The sequence below is a fragment of the Ahaetulla prasina genome, chromosome 4 (genome assembly GCF_028640845.1).
Source record: "Ahaetulla prasina isolate Xishuangbanna chromosome 4, ASM2864084v1, whole genome shotgun sequence".
In the NCBI taxonomy this organism is placed as follows: domain Eukaryota; kingdom Metazoa; phylum Chordata; class Lepidosauria; order Squamata; family Colubridae; genus Ahaetulla; species Ahaetulla prasina.
In genome coordinates this window covers 139,715,503-139,737,443 of record NC_080542.1, presented here as the reverse complement: position 1 = coordinate 139,737,443, position 21,941 = coordinate 139,715,503, and the positions used below count along the sequence as shown (strand labels likewise).

The 21,941-nt window shown below is 42.9% G+C and overlaps 1 protein-coding gene across 1 annotated transcript in view; it reads left to right on the top strand.

Annotated features, from left to right (window-relative positions):
* DPP6 (dipeptidyl peptidase like 6) overlaps positions 1 to 21,941 on the top strand; it is a 487,048-nt gene that overhangs the window by 356,533 nt on the left and 108,574 nt on the right. The window contains exon 8 of the mRNA XM_058181717.1: positions 12,406 to 12,526. Within this exon, the coding sequence (XP_058037700.1) occupies positions 12,406 to 12,526 (121 nt within the window). The remainder of the gene's footprint in view (positions 1 to 12,405; positions 12,527 to 21,941) is intronic.

The window sequence follows — 21,941 nt, the reverse complement described above, 5'->3', positions numbered from 1 at the left end:
TTAGACCTCTCAGCGGCTTTCGATACCATCGACCATGGTATCCTGCTGCGCGGTTGGAGGGATTGGGAGTGGGAGGCACCGTTTATCGGTGGTTCTCCTCCTATCTCTCCGACCGTCGCAGTCGGTGTTGACAGGGGCAGAGGTCGGCCCGAGGCCCCTCACTTGTGGGGTGCCGCAGGGATCGATCCTCTCGCCCCTTCTGTTCAACATCTACATGAAGCCGCTGGGTGAGATCATCAGTGGGTTCGTGTGAGGTACCAGCTGTGCGGATGACACCCAGCTGTACTTTTCCACACCGGACCACCCCAACGGTTATCAAGTGCTGTCCCGGTGCCTGGAGGCCGACGGGTCTGGATGGGGAGAAACAGGCTCAAGCTCAATCCCTCCAAGACAGAGTGGCTGTGGATGCGGCATCCCGGTACAGTCAGCTAACCGCTGCTGACCATCGGTGGCGAGTCATTGGCCCGATGGAGAGGGTGCGCAACTTAGGCGCCCTCCTGGATGAGCGGCTGTCTCTAGAAGATCATTTGACGGCCGCTCCAGGAGAGCGTTCTACCAGGTTCGCCTGGTGCGCCAGTTGCGCCTTTCTGGACCGGGAGGCCCTTTGCACGGTCACCACGCCCTTGTGACGCCTCGCCTGGATTACTGCAACGCCTCTACATGGGGCTTCCTTGAAGGGCATCCGGAGGCTGCAGTTAGTTCAGAATGCGGCTGCGCGGGTGATAGAGGAGCCCTCGTGGCTCCCGTGATAACACCCATCCTGCGCAGGCTGCACTGGCTACCTGTGGCCTTCCGGGTGCGCTTCAAGGTTTTGGTGACCACCTTTAAAGCGCTCCATGGCATAGGGCCGGGTTATCTGGGACCGCCTACTGCGACCAGATACCTCTCACCGACCGTGCGCTCTCACAGAGAGGGACTCCTCAGGGTGCCGTCAGCTAGGCAGTGTCGTTGGCGGCGCCCAGGGAAGGGCCTTCTCTGTGGGGCTCCCACCCTCTGGAACGAACTCCCCCAGGACTCCGTCAACTTCCTGACCTTCGAACCTTCCGTCGCGAGCTCAAGACACATTTATTCATCTGTGCAGGACTGGCTTAGATTTTTAAATTTAGAGGGGTTTTAAATTGATTTTAATATTTATATTTAATATTTATATCTCTATTTTTAATAATTCGGGCGCTAGAATAAGTTTTTTAAGGATTATTTTAATTTGTATATTGATATTGATGTTTTATATGCCTGTGAACCGCCCTGAGTCCTTTGGGAGATAGGGCGGTATATAAATTTGAATAATAAATAAATAAATAAAACATGGTTGTTAAGTGAACCTGGTTTCCCCATTGACATTGCTCATCAGAAAGTCACAAAGGGGGATCATATGAACCCAGAACATTGCAATCTTCAAATATACAGTACGTGTTAGTTGCCAAGAGTCTGAATTTTGATCGTATGATGGTGCAAAAGTTATAAATGTGAAAAATGGTTATGTCACCTTTTTCAATGCTGATGCAATTTTGAAGGGTCAGTAAACGAATTGTTGCAAATTGAGGACTTAGGTGTACGTGGTGGTTTCTAATCTAGCTTTCTTTCTTATTATTATGTTCAACAATATTGAACGCTTCTGATGAAAGATAGACTTCTGACAAGGAAGTGGCCATTGGAGACTTTACTGCTTGTCAGTAGGTTACTTATTTTCGTATATCAGTTCTAAGAGGCTGTGCCAGGAAGAGAACCGCTGTCTAAAGCTAATTTACAAAGAGGCAGAATTTGCATCCATTTCCCTAATAGGTGGTTACGTGTTTCACAGTATAAAAAAAAAATCACTGCGCAAATATAACACGTATTTGCAAAGAGCTCATCTTAAAATAACTATAATGGTGCTAAATTGTGTTTTGTATTTCCAGATGGAGAGCCAGACATGAAAAATAGCCTTTTAAAATAACATATGGCCACTATTATGAGAAAATTGGGCTTGTTTGTTGTTCAGTCATAACCTTATTTTAAATGCAGCCTGCATGTTGTGTATTGTATTATATTATCTAGGTCATTTGTGTACTTCACCATTTTTCCGTCTGCATAAGTGCTCACTGAAGGTAACATTTGATTTATATACAAACCTTAACAATACAGGTAATCCTCAACGTAAGATCAAAATTCCAGACTTTATTGTGGTCATAAGTCAAGGACTGCCTGTAAGAATTTTGGTCATCAGTCATTGCGGTCGTAACTCAAAGTACCTTGTCGCAAAGGTGCTTTTTCAAGAGGCAACTGGACTTTCTGTTTTTTCTTTGAAGACATTTCACTTCTCATCCAATACATTGGTTGGGACGTTGGTTCCGTCCCAGGCGCCTGATGGACCCGGAGAGGTTCCAGACGGAGCTTGGGCCGTTTTCTGAGGGTCTGGCTCGCAGCACGGCCGAGGAACTTGTTGCGGCTTGGGAACGGGCCGCGGTGGGGGCCTTGGACCGTGTCGTGCCTATGCGGCCTCTGACCCGGCGTAGGTCTCAACCAGCTCCCTGGTTCTCCAAGGAGCTGAGGGGGATGAAACGCCGGAGAAGACCCCTAGAGAGTTCCTGGAGGTCCAGTCGTTCGGAGGCTGATCGGACACTAGTTAGGTCCTATACTAGGACCTACCTAGTGGCAATGAGGGAAGCGAGACGTTGCTACGTCTCCTCCCTCATTGCGTCGGCAGATAACCGCCCAGCCGCCCTGTTTCGGGTTACTCGCTCTCTCCTTCAACAGGGGGAGCGGGATGACCCGTTGCAGGGACATGCTGAGGAGTTTAGTGGTTATCTATACGACAAAATCGTTCAGCTTCGGGATGGCTTGGACCAAAATTGGGTAGATCCGGGTGGGATGTCAGAGAGCCATCTTGTTGAGACTATTTGGGATGAGTTTGACCCTGTGGCTCCCGAGGACATGGACAGGTTGCTGGGTAGGTTGAACGCCACCACATGTTTACTGGACCCGTGTCCCTCCTGGTTGGTGCTGGCTGCACAGGAGGTGACACGAGGCTGGCTCCAGGGGATTACGAATGCTTCCTTGTTGGAGGGGGTCTTTCCGGCCGCCTTGAAGGAGGCGGTGGTGAGGCCTCTCCTCAAGAAGCCTTCCCTGGACCCAGCTGTTTTAGGTAATTATCGTCCGGTCTCCAACCTTCGCTTCGTGGCGAAGGTTGTTGAGAGTGTGGTGGCATGTCAGGTACCCCAGTACCTGGAGGAAACCGTCTATCTAGACCCATTCCAGTCCGGTTTTCGGCCCGGTTACAGCACTGAGACGGCTTTGGTCGCTTTGGTGGATGATCTCTGGAGGGCCAGGGATAGGGGTTATTCCTCTGCCTTGGTCCTATTAGACCTCTCAGCGGCTTTAGAGACCATCGACCATGGTATCCTGCTGCACCGGTTGGAGGGATTGGGAGTGGGAGGCACCGTTCATCGGTGGTTCTCCTCCTATCTCTCCGATTGGTCACAGACAGTGTTGATGGGGGGGCAGAGGTCGGCCCCGAGACGCATCACTTGTGGGGTGCCTCAGGGGTCGATTCTCTCGCCCCTCTTGTTCAATATCTATATGAAGCCGCTGGGTGAGATCATCAGTGGTTTCGGTGTGAGGTACCAGCTGTACGCTGACGACACTCAGCTGTACTTTTCCACACCGGACCACCCCAACGAAGCTATCGAGGTGTTGTCCCGGTGTCTGGAAGCCGACGGGTCTGGATGGGGAGAAACAGGCTCAAGCTCAATCCTCCAAGACGGAGTGGCTGTGGATGCCGGCTTCCGGTACAGTCAGCTGCAGCCGCGGCTGACTGTTGGGGCGAGTCATTGGCCCCAATGGAGAGTGCGCAACTTGGGCGTCCTCCTGGATGGACGGCTGTCTTCAAGACCATTTGACGGCCGTCTCCAGGAGAGCTTTCTACCAGGTTCGCCTGGTTCGCCAGTTGCGCCCCTTTCTAGACCGGGATGCCCTATGCACGGTCACTCATGCTCTCGTGACATCTCGCCTGGATTACTGCAATGCTCTCTACATGGGGCTCCCCTTGAGGAGCACCCGGAGACTCCAGGTAGTTCAGAATGCGGCTGCGCGGGTGATAGAGGGAGCCCCTCGTGGCTCCCATGTAACACCTCTCCTGCGCAGACTGCACTGGCTGCCTGTGGCCTTCCGGGTGCGCTTCAAGGTTTTGGTAATGATCTTCAAAGCGCTCCATGGCATAGGGCCGGGCTACTTACGGGACCGTCTGCTGCCACCGAATGCCTCTCACCGACCCGTGCGCTCTCACAGAGAGGGACTCCTCAGGGTGCCGTCGGCCAGGCAGTGCCGACTGGCGACACCCAGGGGAAGGGCCTTTTCTGTGGGGGCCCCCACCCTCTGGAACGAGCTTCCCCCAGGACTTCGCCAACTTCCTGACCTTCGAACCTTCCGCCGCGAGCTTAAGACACATCTATTTATCTGCGCAGGACTAGACTAGAACTTTAAATTTTAAATGTTTAAATTTTAAATTTGGTTTTAAATGGGGTTTTATTATTTATATCTCTATTTTAAATATTCGGCCTATGTAATAAGTTTTTTAAATTAATGTTTTATCTTGTATATATATATGTTTTTTTAAGTGGCTGTAAACCGCCCTGAGTCCTTAGGGAGATAGGGCGGTATAAAAGTATGAATAATAAATAAATAAAATAAATAAATCCAAGGAGCTTCTTCAGCTCTGACTGGATGGTGATGAACAGTTCCAAGAAGGCTCCACACCCATTTGCACCATTCAGGTGAGGCCTGAGGACACAGATAAACCTCCAAGTGGCCTCAACAACTCTGTAAAAGAATGCAAATGACCAGCTGTCTGCCAGGAGTATTATTTATTTATTTATTTATTTAATCATATTTATATACCGCCCTATCTCCCAAGGGACTCAGGGCGGTTTACAGGCACTAAAAACAGATAAATAGAATATAAATACAATATAAAACATTTAAAAAACTTATTCTAAAGCCCGTCCAATTAAAAATAGAAATAAAACCCAATTTAAAACCCAAAATTTAAAATCTAGCTCAGTCCTGCACAATTAAATAAGTATGTTTTAAGCCCGCGGAAGGTCCAAGGTCAGCTGACGAAGTCCGGGGTAGATCGTTCCAGAGGTGAGCCCCACAGAGAAGGCCCTTCCCCTGGGCGTCGCCAGACGACATTGCCTCGCTGACGGCACCCTGAGGAGACCCTCTCTGTGAGAGCGCACGGGACGGTGGGAGGTATTCGGTCGCAGTAGGCGGTCCCGTAAATAACCCGTATAAATCCTTCCATTCCCCACCATCCGATCAGAACTGAAGAAGCTTCTTGGATGGGAAGTGAAACGACTTCAAAGAAAAACAAAAAAGTCCAGTTGCCTCTTGAAAAAGTATCTTTGGGACAACCATCACTAAGAATCTCCATAGACATCAAAGTACCATTTTTCCAGATTTTATTTTACAACAATTTTTATGTTGGTCATAAAGCAAATCACAACAATTTCTAAGCGAATCATGTGGTTGTTAAGCAAATCCAGCATATTCAATTGAAAAATGTAAAGAAAGAAAAATGAAATAAATCATGGTCATGTGACCATACAAAACTACAACCAGTCATAAATGTGAGGTAGTTACCCAGCTACCCAAAATGTAATTATGTGATTGTGGTAGTAGGGAACAGCAGTTTCAGCTTTGAGGATGGATCTTAAATAAGCATTTTGAAGTTTGAACTTAGGTCGTTAAAATGACAGCTCATAAGTTGAGAACTACCTATATATGTAATCGGGGTGAAATCCAGCAGGTTCTGGAGAACTGGTAGTGGAAATTTTGAGTATTCGGAGAACCAGCACATACATAAATTCAAATGCCTTGATACCAAAAATTTAGTTTTGCTCTGTGTGTGTGTGTGTGTGTGTAATAACTTTATGTCTGAAATAAATTTCAGACTTCAGGGTTTCCCTGTATAGAAATCACCCATAAAATGATGAAAATTACACAACACAGTTCATTTCTAACCTGCGCACGCTCCATGTTTTACAGCATTTACAACAAGAGGGAAGCTGCACGCTGGCAGCAAGTCACAACACATTAAAATTCCCCGATTGTGAGTGTGGTGTATGAAGTTCAAAAAGTTTCATTTTTTGTTTAATCACAATTTTTCATGGAATCCTGAGTGACGTTTGGTGGAACCCCCAGCTGAGAAGAGTTGTAGGCCATCAATCTTTTCCTTTCCCTGTACAGAATAAATATCCATAACCTGCATGATAGTCGAACGTTTTCCCAGGACTCCAAACTCTTCCGTCTTTCTACTCTCATCTCTCAGTGTCTCTCACCTTGGTTCCTTTTTCTTCCAGAATATAAACTGGGAAGAGGTATTCTGCATTCCCATGCTTTGAGTGACAGCTGTAAAATCCAATCATAACACAAACATGGTCAACGATAATGACTTCCTGGTAGGAGGTACCCTGCATTCCCATGGTTTGACCCATTCATTACACAAGCAATGTCAACGATAATGACTTCCTGGGAGGAGGTACCCTGCATTCCCATGGTTTGACCCATTCATCACACAAGCAATGTCAACGATAATGACTTCCTGGGAGGAGGTACCCTGTATTCCCATGCTTTGAGTGACAACTCTAACACCCAATCTTCATACAAATATTGTCAATAGTAATGACTTCCTGGGAGGAGGAACCCTGCATTCCCATGCTTTGAGTGACAGCTGTAAAATCCAATCCTAAAACAAACATGGTCAATGGTAGTGACTTCCTGGGAGGAGGTACCCTCTATTCCAGTGGCGGGTTTAAAAACTTTTTACTACTGGTTCTGTGGCTGTGGCTTGGTGGGTGTGGCAGGGTAAGGTTACTGCAAAAATACCCATTTCCTCCCAATCAGCTGGGACTTGGGAGGCAGAGAATAGATGTGGGTGGGGCCAGTCAGAATTTTTATTACCGGTTCTCTGAACTACTCAAAACGTCCTCTACCAGTTCTCCGGAACTGGTCAGAACCTGCTGAAACCCACTTCTGCTGTATTCCCACGCCTAAACCCCAGTCATGCTACAAACATTATCAATGGTAATGACTTCCTATTAGAACATCACACATTAGCACTACCTTTATGCATGTCAATTTATCTTTTTTTCTTTCTTTCTCACAGCAGTTCTGTAAGGTTGGATGAGAAGTGATGAGTGGCTTTGTGTGTTAACAATAAATTCTGGATTCCTGAGTTTAGGCCTAACACTCTAGGCACAGAGAATCAAATGAACGGCTCGTAGGGACTTCCAATTCCTTTCCAAGCTTCCACAGAATTGGCAGAGGTTTTATTCTCTCAATTAGTCCATTTCTATCGCAGCTGATGCACCATGCTGGCTCCTTAATTGAATTTCATTCTGTTTTGTGTTAGTTCCAATGCCTCCCATAATAGAAAGGGCTTGGAAAGCAGGGGGCCTTTTTGTGAATATATCTTATTATATATTTATTGAATGAAACTGTTTTTGTTTTTTTTCCAAAAAGATAACTCTGGAGAAAGATTGAAATTTGTAACATGAACAGTTTTGTTTTAATCCTTGCTTTATGATTTAGCCTCAGATCAATCCATTAAAACAGCTATGGAAGCTAAAATATAATTTCTGCACTTGGGTATCCATTCCAACTTTTTCTCTGGTTGAAACATATATCCATTATTTTCACTGTTGTAATTGGTTCAATCTGAACAGAACGCCAGTTACCATGTGATTACTGCTATCATGTCACCCTTAAAAGTTCTCTTTGTTAGGCAGACATACCTAGTTCCCTGAACCGTTCATCATAAAATTTAGATCTCTAGATCTCTTATCATTTTTATGTCTCTTCCCTGAGTTCTTTCTCTGTATCTACTGTGTTTCCCCAAAAATAAGACCGGGTCTTATATTAATTTTTGCTTCAAAAGATGCACTAGGGCTTATTTTCTGGTTAGGTCTTAATTTAGAGAAAATATGGTATTAAATGCACCCATCTGGCTGACAATCTTAACTGGGGCTTACTTTGGGGGTAGGGCTTATATTACGAGCATCCTGAAAAATCATGCTAGGGTTTATTTTCCAGTTGGGTCTTATTTTAGGGAAAACAGGGTAAATAAGTAGCCTTCTGCTTAATAATAATAATAATAATAATAATGTTTTAATTTGTATACCGCCCTTCTCCCGAAGGACTCAGGGCGGTGAACAGGCCAATAAAATACAAACAGAAACATACACCATAATTAAAACAACCCTTAAAAAACTGATTCGATATGCCAGAGAATTTAAAATACCATTACATCCCATAAAAATGACAGGAATTCTTTTGATTCAGACCATGTAGGACTATTTCTGCACGTCAGCAGTCAAATTGACTGACTGAATCTCGGCAATGTCTCAACGTGGCATATATTTCTTCTCTGCAAATGGATGCCTCTCTTCAAGATAGATGAAGTGCATCCACCAAGCCTTAAGGCATACTTGAAGATAAATAATAAACTTACTCCAAGCTTTACTGGAATGGATAGGCTTAGATATTTTGATAATTAATGAATTAATTAATAAGTGGTCTTTCAAATCACTGTGCTCTGATGCTGATGTGCCGGTTATATCTCTGGATTTATCCATATTAAATTAATCCTAGATGTATTTTAAAGCTAAACAAGGAATGCAGATTATCTATAGTAAAGGATAGAAAAATCTAAAGACTTGGTTTATGTTGTCGATTCTAGGAATTTTGTAAAATCTGAGGACAGCCCCCCAATATATTCTGATTTATGACGTGCTAAACTGCACACCTAATATTATTTTGCTATTGTTTTGGGTCCTATCTCCTCCTTATTTGGAAAAGAACTATATAACTCTCGTATAACTTTTATCTATATCAAAGGTATCCAGTCTTCAAGTTGAGGGTTGCAGTACACCACTGAGCAGCCACTGGTTCTGTACACTTATTAATTTCTTTACTATTGATGGTTTTGTAGATAACTGTTCTGACCTAGGCTTCCTGAGAAAGCCTAAATCACAAACTTAGTCCCAAAAAACCTCTTTTATTGACTTGGCTGTGAATTATGGTCATTCACAGTCCCTAATGATTCACAGACAGTCTGTGAAGATTCCGACAGATGTCTGCTTGAGTTGACAGTCCTTCAGGGTGATGTTGATAAACACCCACCTTTATCTCCCTTGAAATGCTGCCAGAAACTAATTGTCAATTAGTTTTGCAAGGCCAAACAGAGCACAGAGTCAAACAGACTTCTCAGAGCTTGAATTGACTATATGAACTAATCGCTTTCTGCAAAGGCTCACATCCATTTGCTCCTCTTTCATGTCTTATGGGAGAAGCCAATCATCTCCAAGCCTTACTCCTGAGTCGCCCTTTTTTTTCTTAATTATTCTTGCCTTCTGGCAGCTTTGAGCATGCGCACACTGGGAACAGGCTCACACTGTTCTTCTGCCTCACTGATGTCAGATTCCAGAGGCAGCACATAACTACCAGATGGCCCTGGCCCTCTCTCTGCCTCTGATGCAGAGCCCTTGTCCGAGCCTTCCCCAGACTCCAGGACTGGCTCACATTCCTCCCCAACCTCCTCACTGTCCAAATCTGCTGCCAGCTCTGCTGGCCACTGGTGGGCCACAACAATAACAACAATGTTATTCAATTATTAATGTATAAAGTCTCTTAGAAAATGGTCTCCAGGTGAAAAAGAAAGATTAGCTAGAATCTCCTTGTAGGCCACTGATTTCTCCTAGATCATATAATAAATTGATCTATTAAATTATTACAATATTATAATTTAATAATGTAATATAGCATGCAGCATTACAATAAATATCATTTGCCATTCAGAATGCTCAATAGTGAAATGGGTGGCATATAAATTTAGTAAATAAATAAATAAAAAAGTGCTGTCCCGGTGCCTGGAAGCCGTACGGGTCTGGATGGGGAGAAACAGACTCAAGCTCAATCCCTCCAAGACGGAGTGGCTGTGGATGCCGGCACCCCGGTACAGTCAGCTGCTCCCGCAGCTGACTGTTGGGGGCGAGTTAGTGGCCCCAAAGGAGGTGGTTCGCAACTTGGGCATCCTCCTGGATGGTCGGCTGTCCTTTGATGAACATCTGGCGGCCGTCACCAGGAGGGCCTTTTACCAAGTTCGCTTGGTTCGCCAGTTGCGTCCCTTCCTTGACCGGGAGGCCTTATGCACAGTCACTCACGCTCTGGTTACGTCTCGGCTGGATTATTGCAATGCTCTCTACATGGGGCTGCCCTTGAGGTGCACCCGGAGGCTGCAGTTAGTCCAGAATGCAGCTGTGCGAGTGGTAATGGGAGCCGCTCGTGGCTCCCATGTAACACCACTGCTCCGTAGTCTGCACTGGCTTCCTGTAGTCTTTCGGGTGCGCTTCAAGATCCTGATTACCACCTTTAAAGTGCTCCATGGCTTAGGACCCGGGTACTTACGAGACCGCCTGCTGTTACCTTATGCCTCCCATCGACCCGTACGCTCTCACAGAGAGGGCCTTCTCAGGGTGCCGTCCGCCAAACAATGTCGGCTGGCGGCCCCCAGGAGTAGGGCCTTCTCTGTGGGGGCACCGACGCTCTGGAACGAACTCCCCCCCGGCTTACGTCAAGTGCCTGGTCTTCGGACCTTTCGTCGTGAGCTAAAAACATATTTATTCATTCAAACAGGACTGGCATAAATAGTTGATTTTAAATTGGGGTTTTAGTAATATTTTAAATTTTTAAATCTTTTAAATTACCGGCCGTTTAGTAATAGTTTATTTTAATTTCTTTTAATTGTATATATTTTGTATTTTATTCCGGCTGTACACCGCCCTGAGTCCTTCGGGAGAAGGGCGGTATAAAAATTTAATAAAATAAAATAAATAAATAAATAAATAAATACCCTCTAAGCCATGGGTGCCAAACTCAATTTCATTGAGGGCTACGTCAGGGTTGTGTTTGCCCTTGGGGAGCTGGAGTGGTCGTGGCCATGGGGCATGGCCAGCTTGACGTCACTCATGTCGGGGGTGCCTGTGGTGGCCTGAGAGCTCTGCCAGAGAAAACAGGCTCCTGAGCTCCGTTCTCGGCTACAACAGCCTCCTGCAATCCTCTGCCAGCGAAAACAGAACTTGTGACCTTTCCAAGCTCCGTTTTCGCTGACAGAAGCACCACAGGCTAATCCTTCACTGTTTCCAGGGCGGCCCTGCAGGCCAGATCTAAGCACCCCGTGGACCAGACCCGGCCAGCAGGCCTTGAGTTTGACACCCCTGCTCTAAGTAGAACAATAGCATATTATTATTCTTTTATGTTTTAGTCGATAGGAGTTGCAAATAACAAGTATCAATTAACAATTAATTTTAATCAATAAGCACTAGAAATGCTGGGCCCCAAACTTAAGAATTTATGAAAAGGCGGTATAAATGTGTACATGTAAATTATGATTCTCCAGCATTTTTCCCTATTAACTACTACCTACTTTATTATTATTAAACTGAAGGCTCTAAAGTTTGAAGCAGGAATATCCTTGTTCACATGCAACATCTATTTCCTATTCTCCCTAAAGTAGAGTTTTAGTTTTAAACCACCCCACTGTTACGTCCTCCTCGCCTCCGTCTGAACGATGGCTTAATTAGCCGGCTCTTATCAGCTCTGGCAGCAAAAGAGCCAGCATCTGCCAAGAGCCCTCGTTGGGTGCCAAGACGCTGGTGAGTCACAACCTTCAGCTCTAGTCAATCTGTGGATTTGCCTGATACAAAGAGACACAGCAGCCCTTGCTGCCTTTTATATCCTGTGGGGTGTGGCTCCATGACTCAACACTTCCTAGGCCTGCCCCTCCCCTGCTTCTGTTGTTCTCTTCTCTCCTGCCTACGAAACCTGGGATTGAGCCAAGCCTGATTGCTGTCAGCTGGGTCTGCAGGTGTGGCCTGGGGTCAAGAGTCAGGAGAAGGAGGCCTTGTTATCTTTTTCGCTTGGCCTGCTTCTGGCTCCTGGAGCTGATCCAGGGAGGCTGGTGCTTCTGAGGTAAGTCCTGATGGCCTTTCCCCCTCACTGTCCAAATAACTTTCTGGCAGCAGGCCCGGCTCCGAGTCACTTTCTGGCAGCAGGCCCGGCTTCAAGGCACTTTCAGGCATGGGGCCAGGTTTGGGGGCGGGAGCCAGAACACCCACACACATAAAACTGTTCTCTATGAAATGTATGAATTATCATATACTAAAGAGGTAGGGTCAAGGCGAGTCATTTTCTCCATCATAGATAACCATCATACAGAAAAATAACCTCAATTATAAAAGTTGATGTTGATATTCGGTTGACAAAGAGGGAATCAAAGGTCATGTACCTATGAGACCGCCAATGACTAGAGCCTAGCTTGCTGTTGAGCTTTCTGTGTTAATCATGGTTTATTTTTGAATTTTTGCCTAGATATTTATATTTGAAAACAACATCTACTATTGTGCCCATATCGGGAAACAGGCGATCCGTGTAGTCTCCACTGGAAAAGACAAAGTTATTTTTAACGGACTCAGCGATTGGCTGTACGAAGGTAAGATGAGAATTGAAAAGTTGGCTAATTGGTTAATATTTCTGAGATGAGCTCTTTCACATTGCTAGAAATTACATGAAATAATTATATGATAGGAAGGGATTCTGGTCCAATTTCCTATGACCACAGCTCTGATTCAAATTCTGTAAAAACCTTTAATGGAATAAAATCTACACCCTTCTAAGACCCCCTCTTTTATTGCCTTGCAATTTTTATAGCCTTGCAATCTTAGTCAAAATCATTTTTTTATTTTGAAACAGGGAATGACAGAAAATAACTTTGTTCCATCTTCAGTGTGACTGTTATTCATAACATCTCTCAATCATGTTATATGTATAAGATACATTCAATTCTTCATTTTTTTCTCATAGTTTTCTCTCCAAGCTTTTTCTTTCCTTCCTTCCTTCCTTTCCTTTCCTTTCCTTTCTTTCCTTCTTTTTCCTTTCTTTCTTTCCTTCCCTCCCTAAAAGCACACACTCAAGAACAAACATTGAATAGATGGTCGTTCCTTACTGTTCATCAACTATTAGAATAGAATAGAATAGAATAGAATAGAATAGAATAGAATAGAATAGAATAGAATAGAATAGAATAGAATTTTATTGGCCAAGTGTGATTGGACACACAAGGAATTTGTCTTGGTGCATATGCTCTCAGTGTACATAAAAGAAAAGATACATTCATCAAGGTACAACATTTACAACACAATTGATGGTCAATATATCAATATAAATCATAAGGATTGCCAGCAACAAAGTTACAGTCATACAGTCATAAGTGGAAAGAGATGGGTGATGGGAACGATGAGAAGATTAATAGTAGTGCAGATTCAGTAAATAGTTTGACAGTGTTGATGGAATTATTTGTTTAGCAGAGTGATGGCCTTCGGGAAAAAACTGTTCTTGTGTCTAGTTGTTCTGGTGTGCAGTGCTCTATAGCGTCGTTTTGAGGGTAGGAGTCGAAACAGTTTATGTCCAGGATGTGAGGGGTCTGTAAATATTTTCACGGCCCTCTTTTTGATTTGTGCAGTATACAGGTCCTCAATGGAAGGCAGGTTGGTAGCAATTATTTTTTCTGCAGTTCTAATTATCCTCTGAAGTTATGATAGTGCTAAAAACAGAGACTTGTGACAGATCCTCAAAGTTGTGGCTGTTCCTGAATCCTCATGGTCATGGGTTCACAATTTGGGTACTTGCGGCTCGAACATGCTTTTGATAGTCCCAGGGTCATGTGATCTCCATTTGCAACATTCACAGTCATATTCCAACAAGCAAAAAGTCAGCAAGAAAGATGGCAGGAAATTAACCTGTCCACTTAACCTGTGGTGGCTTGCTTCATGACCACAGTGAAACTGATGTCATATGTCAGTGCAGTCATGTGACATTTCACTTTATGACCCTTTCATTTAGCAATGGGGTTGTCGATCCCAGTTATGGTTGGTAAGTAAGGACTACCTGTAGAGACGATATAACCTTCTGACCACCCAAGAATGTCAACCTACTGTTGATTTTTCCTTAAGAATGACCAAGTCATAAGTCACTTTTTTCAGTGCCGTTGCAGCTCTGAACGGTCGCTAAGCAAACTATTGTAAGTCAAGGATTACATGTACCAAGGACCCTAAAAATGATGAATTTGAATTAACTGCTGCTTTCCCGTAGAATTCTCTATCACTGCCTTCTTTATTTCTTAAATAAATAATTTTTTTTAAAGAAAAAAAAATTCTTTATTTCTTAAAAAATACCTTTGATGAAGGTATTTTTTTCTTTTTCTTTTATGTACACTGAGAGCATATGAACCAAAACAAATTCCTTGTGTGTCCAATCACACTTGGCCAATAAATTCTATTCTATTCTATTCTATTCTATTCTATTCTATTCTATTCTATTTATTTATTTATTTATTTATTAGATTTGTATGATTGTGCCCCTTAAAATATAACTGAGAGATGGATGTCAGGTGTGAACAATCAGACGCAGATATGCAGAGTTCAGGCTAACTACTTTATTACGTTCTGCCTAAAATACAGGAAACTTCCCAGTTTGGTAGCCTACCCTTAGGAGCAATTAGATATGACTCCAAAGAACTGGGAGGGGGGGGAAAGGTAGAGATAATACTAGCCCTTTTGTAGTTACACAATGACTCCAGACTAACTCTGTGCTTCATCTCTCTTCCCTGTCAGAAGCACTCCCTGGGTGCTTCTCAACAAGGGGTGAGAGCAGTGGTGGGATTCAAATAATTTAACAACCGGTACTCTGCCCTAATGACCAGCTGGCTAGGTGTGGCTTGGTGGTCATGTGACTGTGTGGGCGTGGTCAACTCAATGTCACTCACGTTGATGGGCGCTTCACCTTAGCTGTTACAATGTAATAAGGGTTAACCAGAGAGGTAGTTTCTGTAAGCAGGGCAATAAAGATCAGGCTAGAAACACCACCAGAATGTTTTCTTCCTGCCTTCCTTACAGGATTAGCCCTATAAAGTGGGGAAAAAACAAAATAAAATGTCTTCCAATAACCGATTCTCCGAACTGCTTAGAAAGTTAACAACCGGTTCTCCCGAATAGGTGTGAACTGGCTGAATCCCACCACTGGGTGAAAGGCTGTGACTGACCCAAGTCATCCAGTGAATCCCAAGATTGAGTAGGAAAAAGATCCTGAGTTGATGGAATGTGCAACTGAAAGAGTGGAGGAGGGGCAGAGATGTCCCGAGAGCTCTGCCAGCGAAAACGGGCTCCTGAGCTCCGTTTTCAGCTGCGACGGCTTCCTTCAATCCTCTGGCAGCAAAAACGGAGCTCAGGAGGGCTGAGGGCCAGTCCTTCGCGGTTTCCAGGGCGGCCCCACTGGCCAGATCTAAGCACCCCGTGGGCCGGATCCGGCCTGCGGGCCTTGAGTTTGACTCCCTGTAATAGAATGTGTGGATGATCTTGGAGGACAAGGAAAAGAGATGCTGCCTAGGGTAATGATCAGACAAGAGAAGGAGTAGACCTCAGGGGCTTAATAATCAGAGAAAGAAATTTAAGAAGGACCCACCCTAATGGATATAGTGGTTAAAAGTCGCAGATATGAGAAGATAGAATGTCGTTTATTTTGGGAGATTGGAAAAATTAAGAATTTAAATTGGAAATATGAACTATTTCTGAGAGACTGTTTAAGGAAGAAAGATATTATAGAAGAATTCCTGATGAATATTGGAAGAAGGAACGTTGTTTAGGCGTTGATCGATGAAGATTGGATATTAAAAAACTATGTACTTTATTGAAGAACTGGAAATACCAATTTAACTGGAAGATGCTGAAGACTTTAGGAGTGGAATGGACTGATATATAATGGACTGGATGAAGAATGTACTTTCTTGTTTCTGGAAGGGAAGTTAATGTTTTAGAGAAAGGAGTGACTATGGATTATGACTCATGTTGTGGTTTAATTTATGATTGTTAATCTTATACCCTGTATTCTGTTCTGGGAAGTCTTGGGGAGGAGGGAGGGGAAGGGAAGGGAAGGGGAGGAGGTGGATATAGGGGGGAAACAATCTTTTGTAAAACTTTTTAACTAAAAAAAAAAGTGGCAGGAGGAATTCTTGGAAAAAATCTGTTAATGTAACCTTTCAATAAAGTAGGTTTAGCTCACCTACTGTTTTCTGCCTGGTTTATCCAGATGGACTGATACTTTACAGTCTATTACAGTTAGTTTTAATCTTCTGTGGGTTTCAGGCTTTTACATCAAAATATCTAAACACCTTGGAAAAGGTTGGTGCCTGAAGACTGTGTTATTGAAAGTTAGATAATGTGTCCATTTCCATTTCAGTTGTTGATCGGTTTTAATTAAGACATGCCCTCACTCGCAACTTTAGGGTAGCTGTTGTTTCCTTCTTTTTGGAGTGCCAGGATGCATTTGCACACAGTTGTTAAGCGATGATTATGCTGTCAGCAGAGGAGCCCCTGTTTTTGCAGAAAGGCCATTCTGGATCAAATATGGCAGATGGCCCTTTCATATCTGCTTATAGAGTTATAATGCAATGCCAAGTTATATTTCCAGCTACATGGCCTCGCCTTTCGTCCATCAATCAAACGTTGTTTTATATAGCCAGATCACGAAGCTTCTTTCGGCATTTCTTGGAAGATGAGGTGAGGGGGCAACATGAATCAATGGAATAATGTGTCAAGTTTGGCGTGCTGTCGAAACACCCAGGCCATGCTTTCAACCTCCTCTTTTCCTGCTGGAGTGACTGTCTTCGCCGCTCAAGAGGAGAGACCGTATCAGCTGGTTGCTTCAGAACTTGGAGATGCTTTCCTTGCACAGCGGGGGGACAAGTAAATGTCCCCATAAAGCAGTGTAATAAGGGAGTGAATAGGCAGCTTCATTGCTGAGACAGATAAATAGCCTTCATTGTTTCGACCTACAAGCTATTGAGGTTGGAAAGACTCAAAATAAGATATACCTGTTTTAGAAATGTAGAGATATATACCTGCCTACCAGAGGTGGTATTCAGCTGGATCAGACCAGTTCAGGCGAACCAGTAGCGGCGACCAGGACGTAATGCCGTCCTTTTTAGCCACATTTTCAAGGCTGGGCGCATGCATGGAAAATGAACAAGAGAAGCGAGCTTGCGCACGCATGGCAAACCAGTGGCAACAATATGTGAAACCCACCCCTGCTGCCTACCCTTACTTAGCTTATAATATTGTGATATCCGTTCCTTTTGTCGGACCTTCAATAGCTAACTCCAGCTGGCTTGCTCAACCTGTGTTGGTGGAGTTCTCAGAGAGAGAGAGAAGATAATAAAACTGAAAAGATGGGAAGGAGATATAGATAGTCCTCAACTTACAATAATTCATTTAGCAACTGTTCAAAGTTACAACAGGGTTGAAAACAGTGACTAATAACTGTTTCAGCAACCTCCAAAGTCATGTGATTAAAATTGGGCACTTGGCAACGAGCATGTATTTACAACGGTTGCAATGTCCAACAGTAATTTGATCTTGGAGTCTTAGTGGACAACCAGTTAAATATGAGCCAGTAGTGTGCGGCAGCAGCCAGAAAAGCCAATACAATCCTAAATTGCATTAACAGAGGGATACAATCAAGTTCACATGAGGTACTACCATTAATACCACTCTATAAAGCCTTAGTAAGATCACACCTAGAATACTGCATCCAGTTTTGGTCATCACACTATAAAAAAGACGTTGGGACTCTAGAAAGAGTGCAAAGAAGAGCAATAAAGATGATTAGGGGACTGGAGGCTAAAATATATGAAGAACGGTTGCTGGAATTGGGTAGTCTAGTCTAGTGAAGGGAAGAACCGGGGAGACATGATAGCAGTGTTCTAATATTTGAGGGGCTGCCACAGAGAGGAAGGGGTCAAGCTATTTTCCAAGGCACCTGAAGGCCAGACAAGGAACAATGGATGGAAACTGATCAAGGAGAAATTTATTTATTTATTTATATTTTATTTGCCACAACAGTATATATAAGCAGAAGCAAGAAATAACTATACGATGTATACAGAGTCAGGTAGTGCATTCCAGGCATTAACAATTCTGTTACTGAAGTCATATTTTCGGCAATCAAGATTGGAGCAGTTCACATTAAGCTTAAATCTATTGTGTGCTCGTGTGTTGTTGCGGTTGAAGCTGAAGTAGTCTTCAACAGGAAAGACATTGTAACAGATGATTCTATGAGTTTAACTCAGGTCATGTCGAAGGCGGCGGAGTTCTAAATTTTCTAAACCCAGGATTTCAAGTCTGGTGGCATAAGGTATTTTTTTGTAAACAGAGGAGTGGAGAACTCTTCTTGTAAAATATTTCTGGACACACTCAATTGTATTAATGTCCGAAATGAGGTGTAGGTTCCAGACAAGCAAGCTGTATTCAAGAATTGGTCTAGCAAATGTTTTATATGCTCTGGTTAGTAGTGTAGTGTTTCTGGAGAAGAAGCTACGCAAGATTAAGTTTACAACTCTTAAAGCCTTTTTTGCGATGTAGTTGCAGTGAGCTTTGGCACTTAGATCATTTGATATGAAAACTCCAAGGTCTTTAACTGGGTGAGGGTCATCTGTAAGGTAATGTCCATCGAGCTTGTATTTAGTGTTCTGATTCTTTTTTCCAATGTGAAAGGCAGAATTCAACCTAGAAATAAGGAGAAATTTTCTGACAGTAGAACAATGGAACAGCTTGCCTTCAGGGAGCTTCATCACAGGAAGCTTTCAAGAAGAGACTGGACTGAGAGACTTCCGGTTTGGCACCGTAGGTGATGGCGGTGATCTTTACGATCACCAACCTCTGGATTATGTGGAATCGCTAGGACAGCTTAAATCTGCTGTCCAGCGGTTCGGAAAACCCCCTCTTCGGGAGAAGGAGAAGGGGTGAGCTGAGGGCAGAGGTTGAATTTCCCTAAAGCCCCTGAGAAAAAAGGGGTTTGAAGGGTTAAGTTCCCTCCAGTAACCCGAAGTGCTCCAGATCCGAGGATTCTTCTGCTTTGGCGGAACCAATCACCACGACCAAACGCCGAGATTTATTTTGGACAATAAAGGATTATACCGGACAGAACGAAAGTGGGAGAACTTTATGCAAGTAGCCAAGCCGATTCCCCGATACCTTGTAACAAGCTTGAAAACAGTAAAAAAATGGAGGCGAATTGTTAACAAGTTAACGAGTGGAAAGCGAAAGTGATACTTTCAGCGTTTGTCTGCAGTTGGTAATTTGCATGTTACTTGCTGCTTTACTCTTTAACTCTTTGCTGCCTGCTGATAGAATCTAGGGGAGATTTTTAAATACTGCTTTAAAAGACTGTGTTTCTTAGAGGTTAAGAAGATTTAAAGTGAATATTAAGTTGGAAATAAATAAATAAATAATTTTATAGAAGATGGCAGCCAAACAATTAAAGTCTACTGTAACAAAGAGCTCTGGAACTTTATCAGCTGGTGCCTCTCCAGCTCATACAGCAGAGACTAGAACATTGAATTTAGAGGCGTTACAAGAGAACTTAAAAGGCTTTATAGAAGAAAAATTTAAAGTAATAACTGATGAGATGTCTGAAATGAAAGAGCAGATATCAGAAATTCAAGTGGAAATAAAGAAGTTAAAGAAGGATTTGTAATGGCAGTACAAAGTTTGGCAACGAATGTGATTTTATTGGAAGAGGAGGTTGAAGAAATTAAGCAACATAATTTAAAATTAGAAAATAAAATGGATGAATTTCAAAGTAAAATGGAAAAACAGAGGATGAAATAGTTTTGATACAATATAGAAATATGGAATTTGCTCTTAGAATTCGAGGTTTGAAAGAAAATAAGGAAGAGAATTTAAGGAAATTTTCTGAAGTATTTGCTGAGATATTAGCAGCTCGTCCAGCAGATGTGGCTTATCAAATTGATAAAATATATCGTGTGAATTCTTGGATAGCAAGGCAAAAAAGTTGCCAAGGGATGTTGTTATTTATTTTACAAACAGAACAGTGAGAAATCAGATTTTGCAAGCTTCATATAAGGGGGAGAAGATTCAGATTGCTGGTCAAGATGTTTTGATATTAAAGGAAATTCCACCAAAATGTTAAGGGCTAGGAAGGAATTTGCCTTCCTGGTGAATGAACTTAAAAACATCAGATTGAATATAGATGGGATATTCCAACTGGTATAATAGTATATTATGCAGGAAAGTACATCGTTCAATACAGTTGGAAAAGCAAGAGAATTTTATGTTGAGGTATTAAAAGTTGGAAGTCTTCCCCCATTGGAAGCTAGAAGAAGGGAGGCTGAAGTGAAGGAAAGAGAAGTGAAGCAGGTACAAGAACAGATTGTGATGGAAGAAGATTTATTACAAGCGTTGGAAATACCTATGACGGGTTTAGATTCAAAAGAACAAAGGCTGACAAGAGCTGCTGCTAAACGCAAGGAACAAGAGATGAAGGCACAACAACAACTGGCAACTACTACAACGGAAACAGTGGGAGGAGCAAGGCCTAAAGTAAAATGTGATCTGCGGCTGGTGTTCCAAAAGTTTCCTTCGGCCAATAATGGCAATTAAACTATTATCTTGGAATAGGCCTGAATTCACCGCAGAAGAGAAGGAAAGTATTTCATTATTTGAAACAATTTAAAAATGACATTACCTGTTTACAAGAAACACATATTAGATCTTGCTAAATGTTGGAGATGCGATCGTGAAGATGCTACTTATTACCATTTGGATTAAAGTATGGTGGATCATGCAGAATATTTTGAAAAAGAAGATTAAGTTTACTCCGCAGTTCTTTTTACTAGGAATAATTATGGACTATACAGCTATAGAGACTAAATTGATTTTGAACTTAATAACAGTCGCAAGACTTTTGATTGCTCAGTATTGGAAGAAAGAAGAATTACCTACAATCGAAGAATGGACACTCAAAGTATCAAATCTGGCAGAGATGACAAAAATCTCCGCTTACTTGAAAGACTATACATGTCAGGCTACCTCCGACTATAAATAGGAAAGAATTCACCTTGACTTCATTTGGAATGAAAACAAGTACTTTTACTTTTACAGTCTTGATAGCAGCCAAGCAAAGCTGGAACTGAGACAAAATATAGCTAACATATCATATCCCCCCAATTGTCCCTCCTCCTCCAGGAGGTCAGGCTGGTCTGGTCCAATGCCAACCCCTTCACGGCCCCTCGTGGTAATCTTCTTCCACAGGTCTCTGGATGTCAGTCAACTTAGGAATGCAGTGTCGGTTAGAAAAGCGCGCGCTGATAAAACTCAGTAGTTAATCATCCCTCCCCCTGTTATGTCAGCCGACACCCTTAATAGGCTCCTTTCCTTCACCCTGGACGGAGGTATGATACATCTCATTTCCTTAACAGTTTATAATACAGAAATAAACAGTTTACATTCTATCTACTGATATAACCATTCAAAAGCATATGAAGACTGGAGTGGAGGCTGACAATACACTAGAAAAATATATTTTAGAATGGAAAATGTGGATTGATTATATTTAAAATAAGTATCAGATAAAAAAAATATCGAATAGCATATGAGTAAATTTAGGAAATATTTTGTATTAGATATATTTTTGAAGGAGAGGGGAATTGAGAGTGTGACTAAGTGTGGTGTGACTAGAGATTATAATTTAGGAATTATTTTGGATTATGATTGCTAGTTTTGATACCCTGCATTTTGTTCTGGGAAGTCGGGTGGGGGTGGGGGTAAGGGGAGGGAATTGGGGGGTTTGGTAGAGATGGAGTGATGGTTAATGTACAGGATTATTGAAGAAATATAATTAATGTAGGGTCGGGTCTGCATAGTTACCATTTTAGAACGGTGATGAGGGAGAAAAGAGAGAGTAGGAGGTAGGAAAGAGGAGAAGAGGAAGGAAGAGGGATAGTAGAGGGAGAAGGAAGGTGTAGGGTGGAGGGAGGAGCGGATGTAGATAAGAGA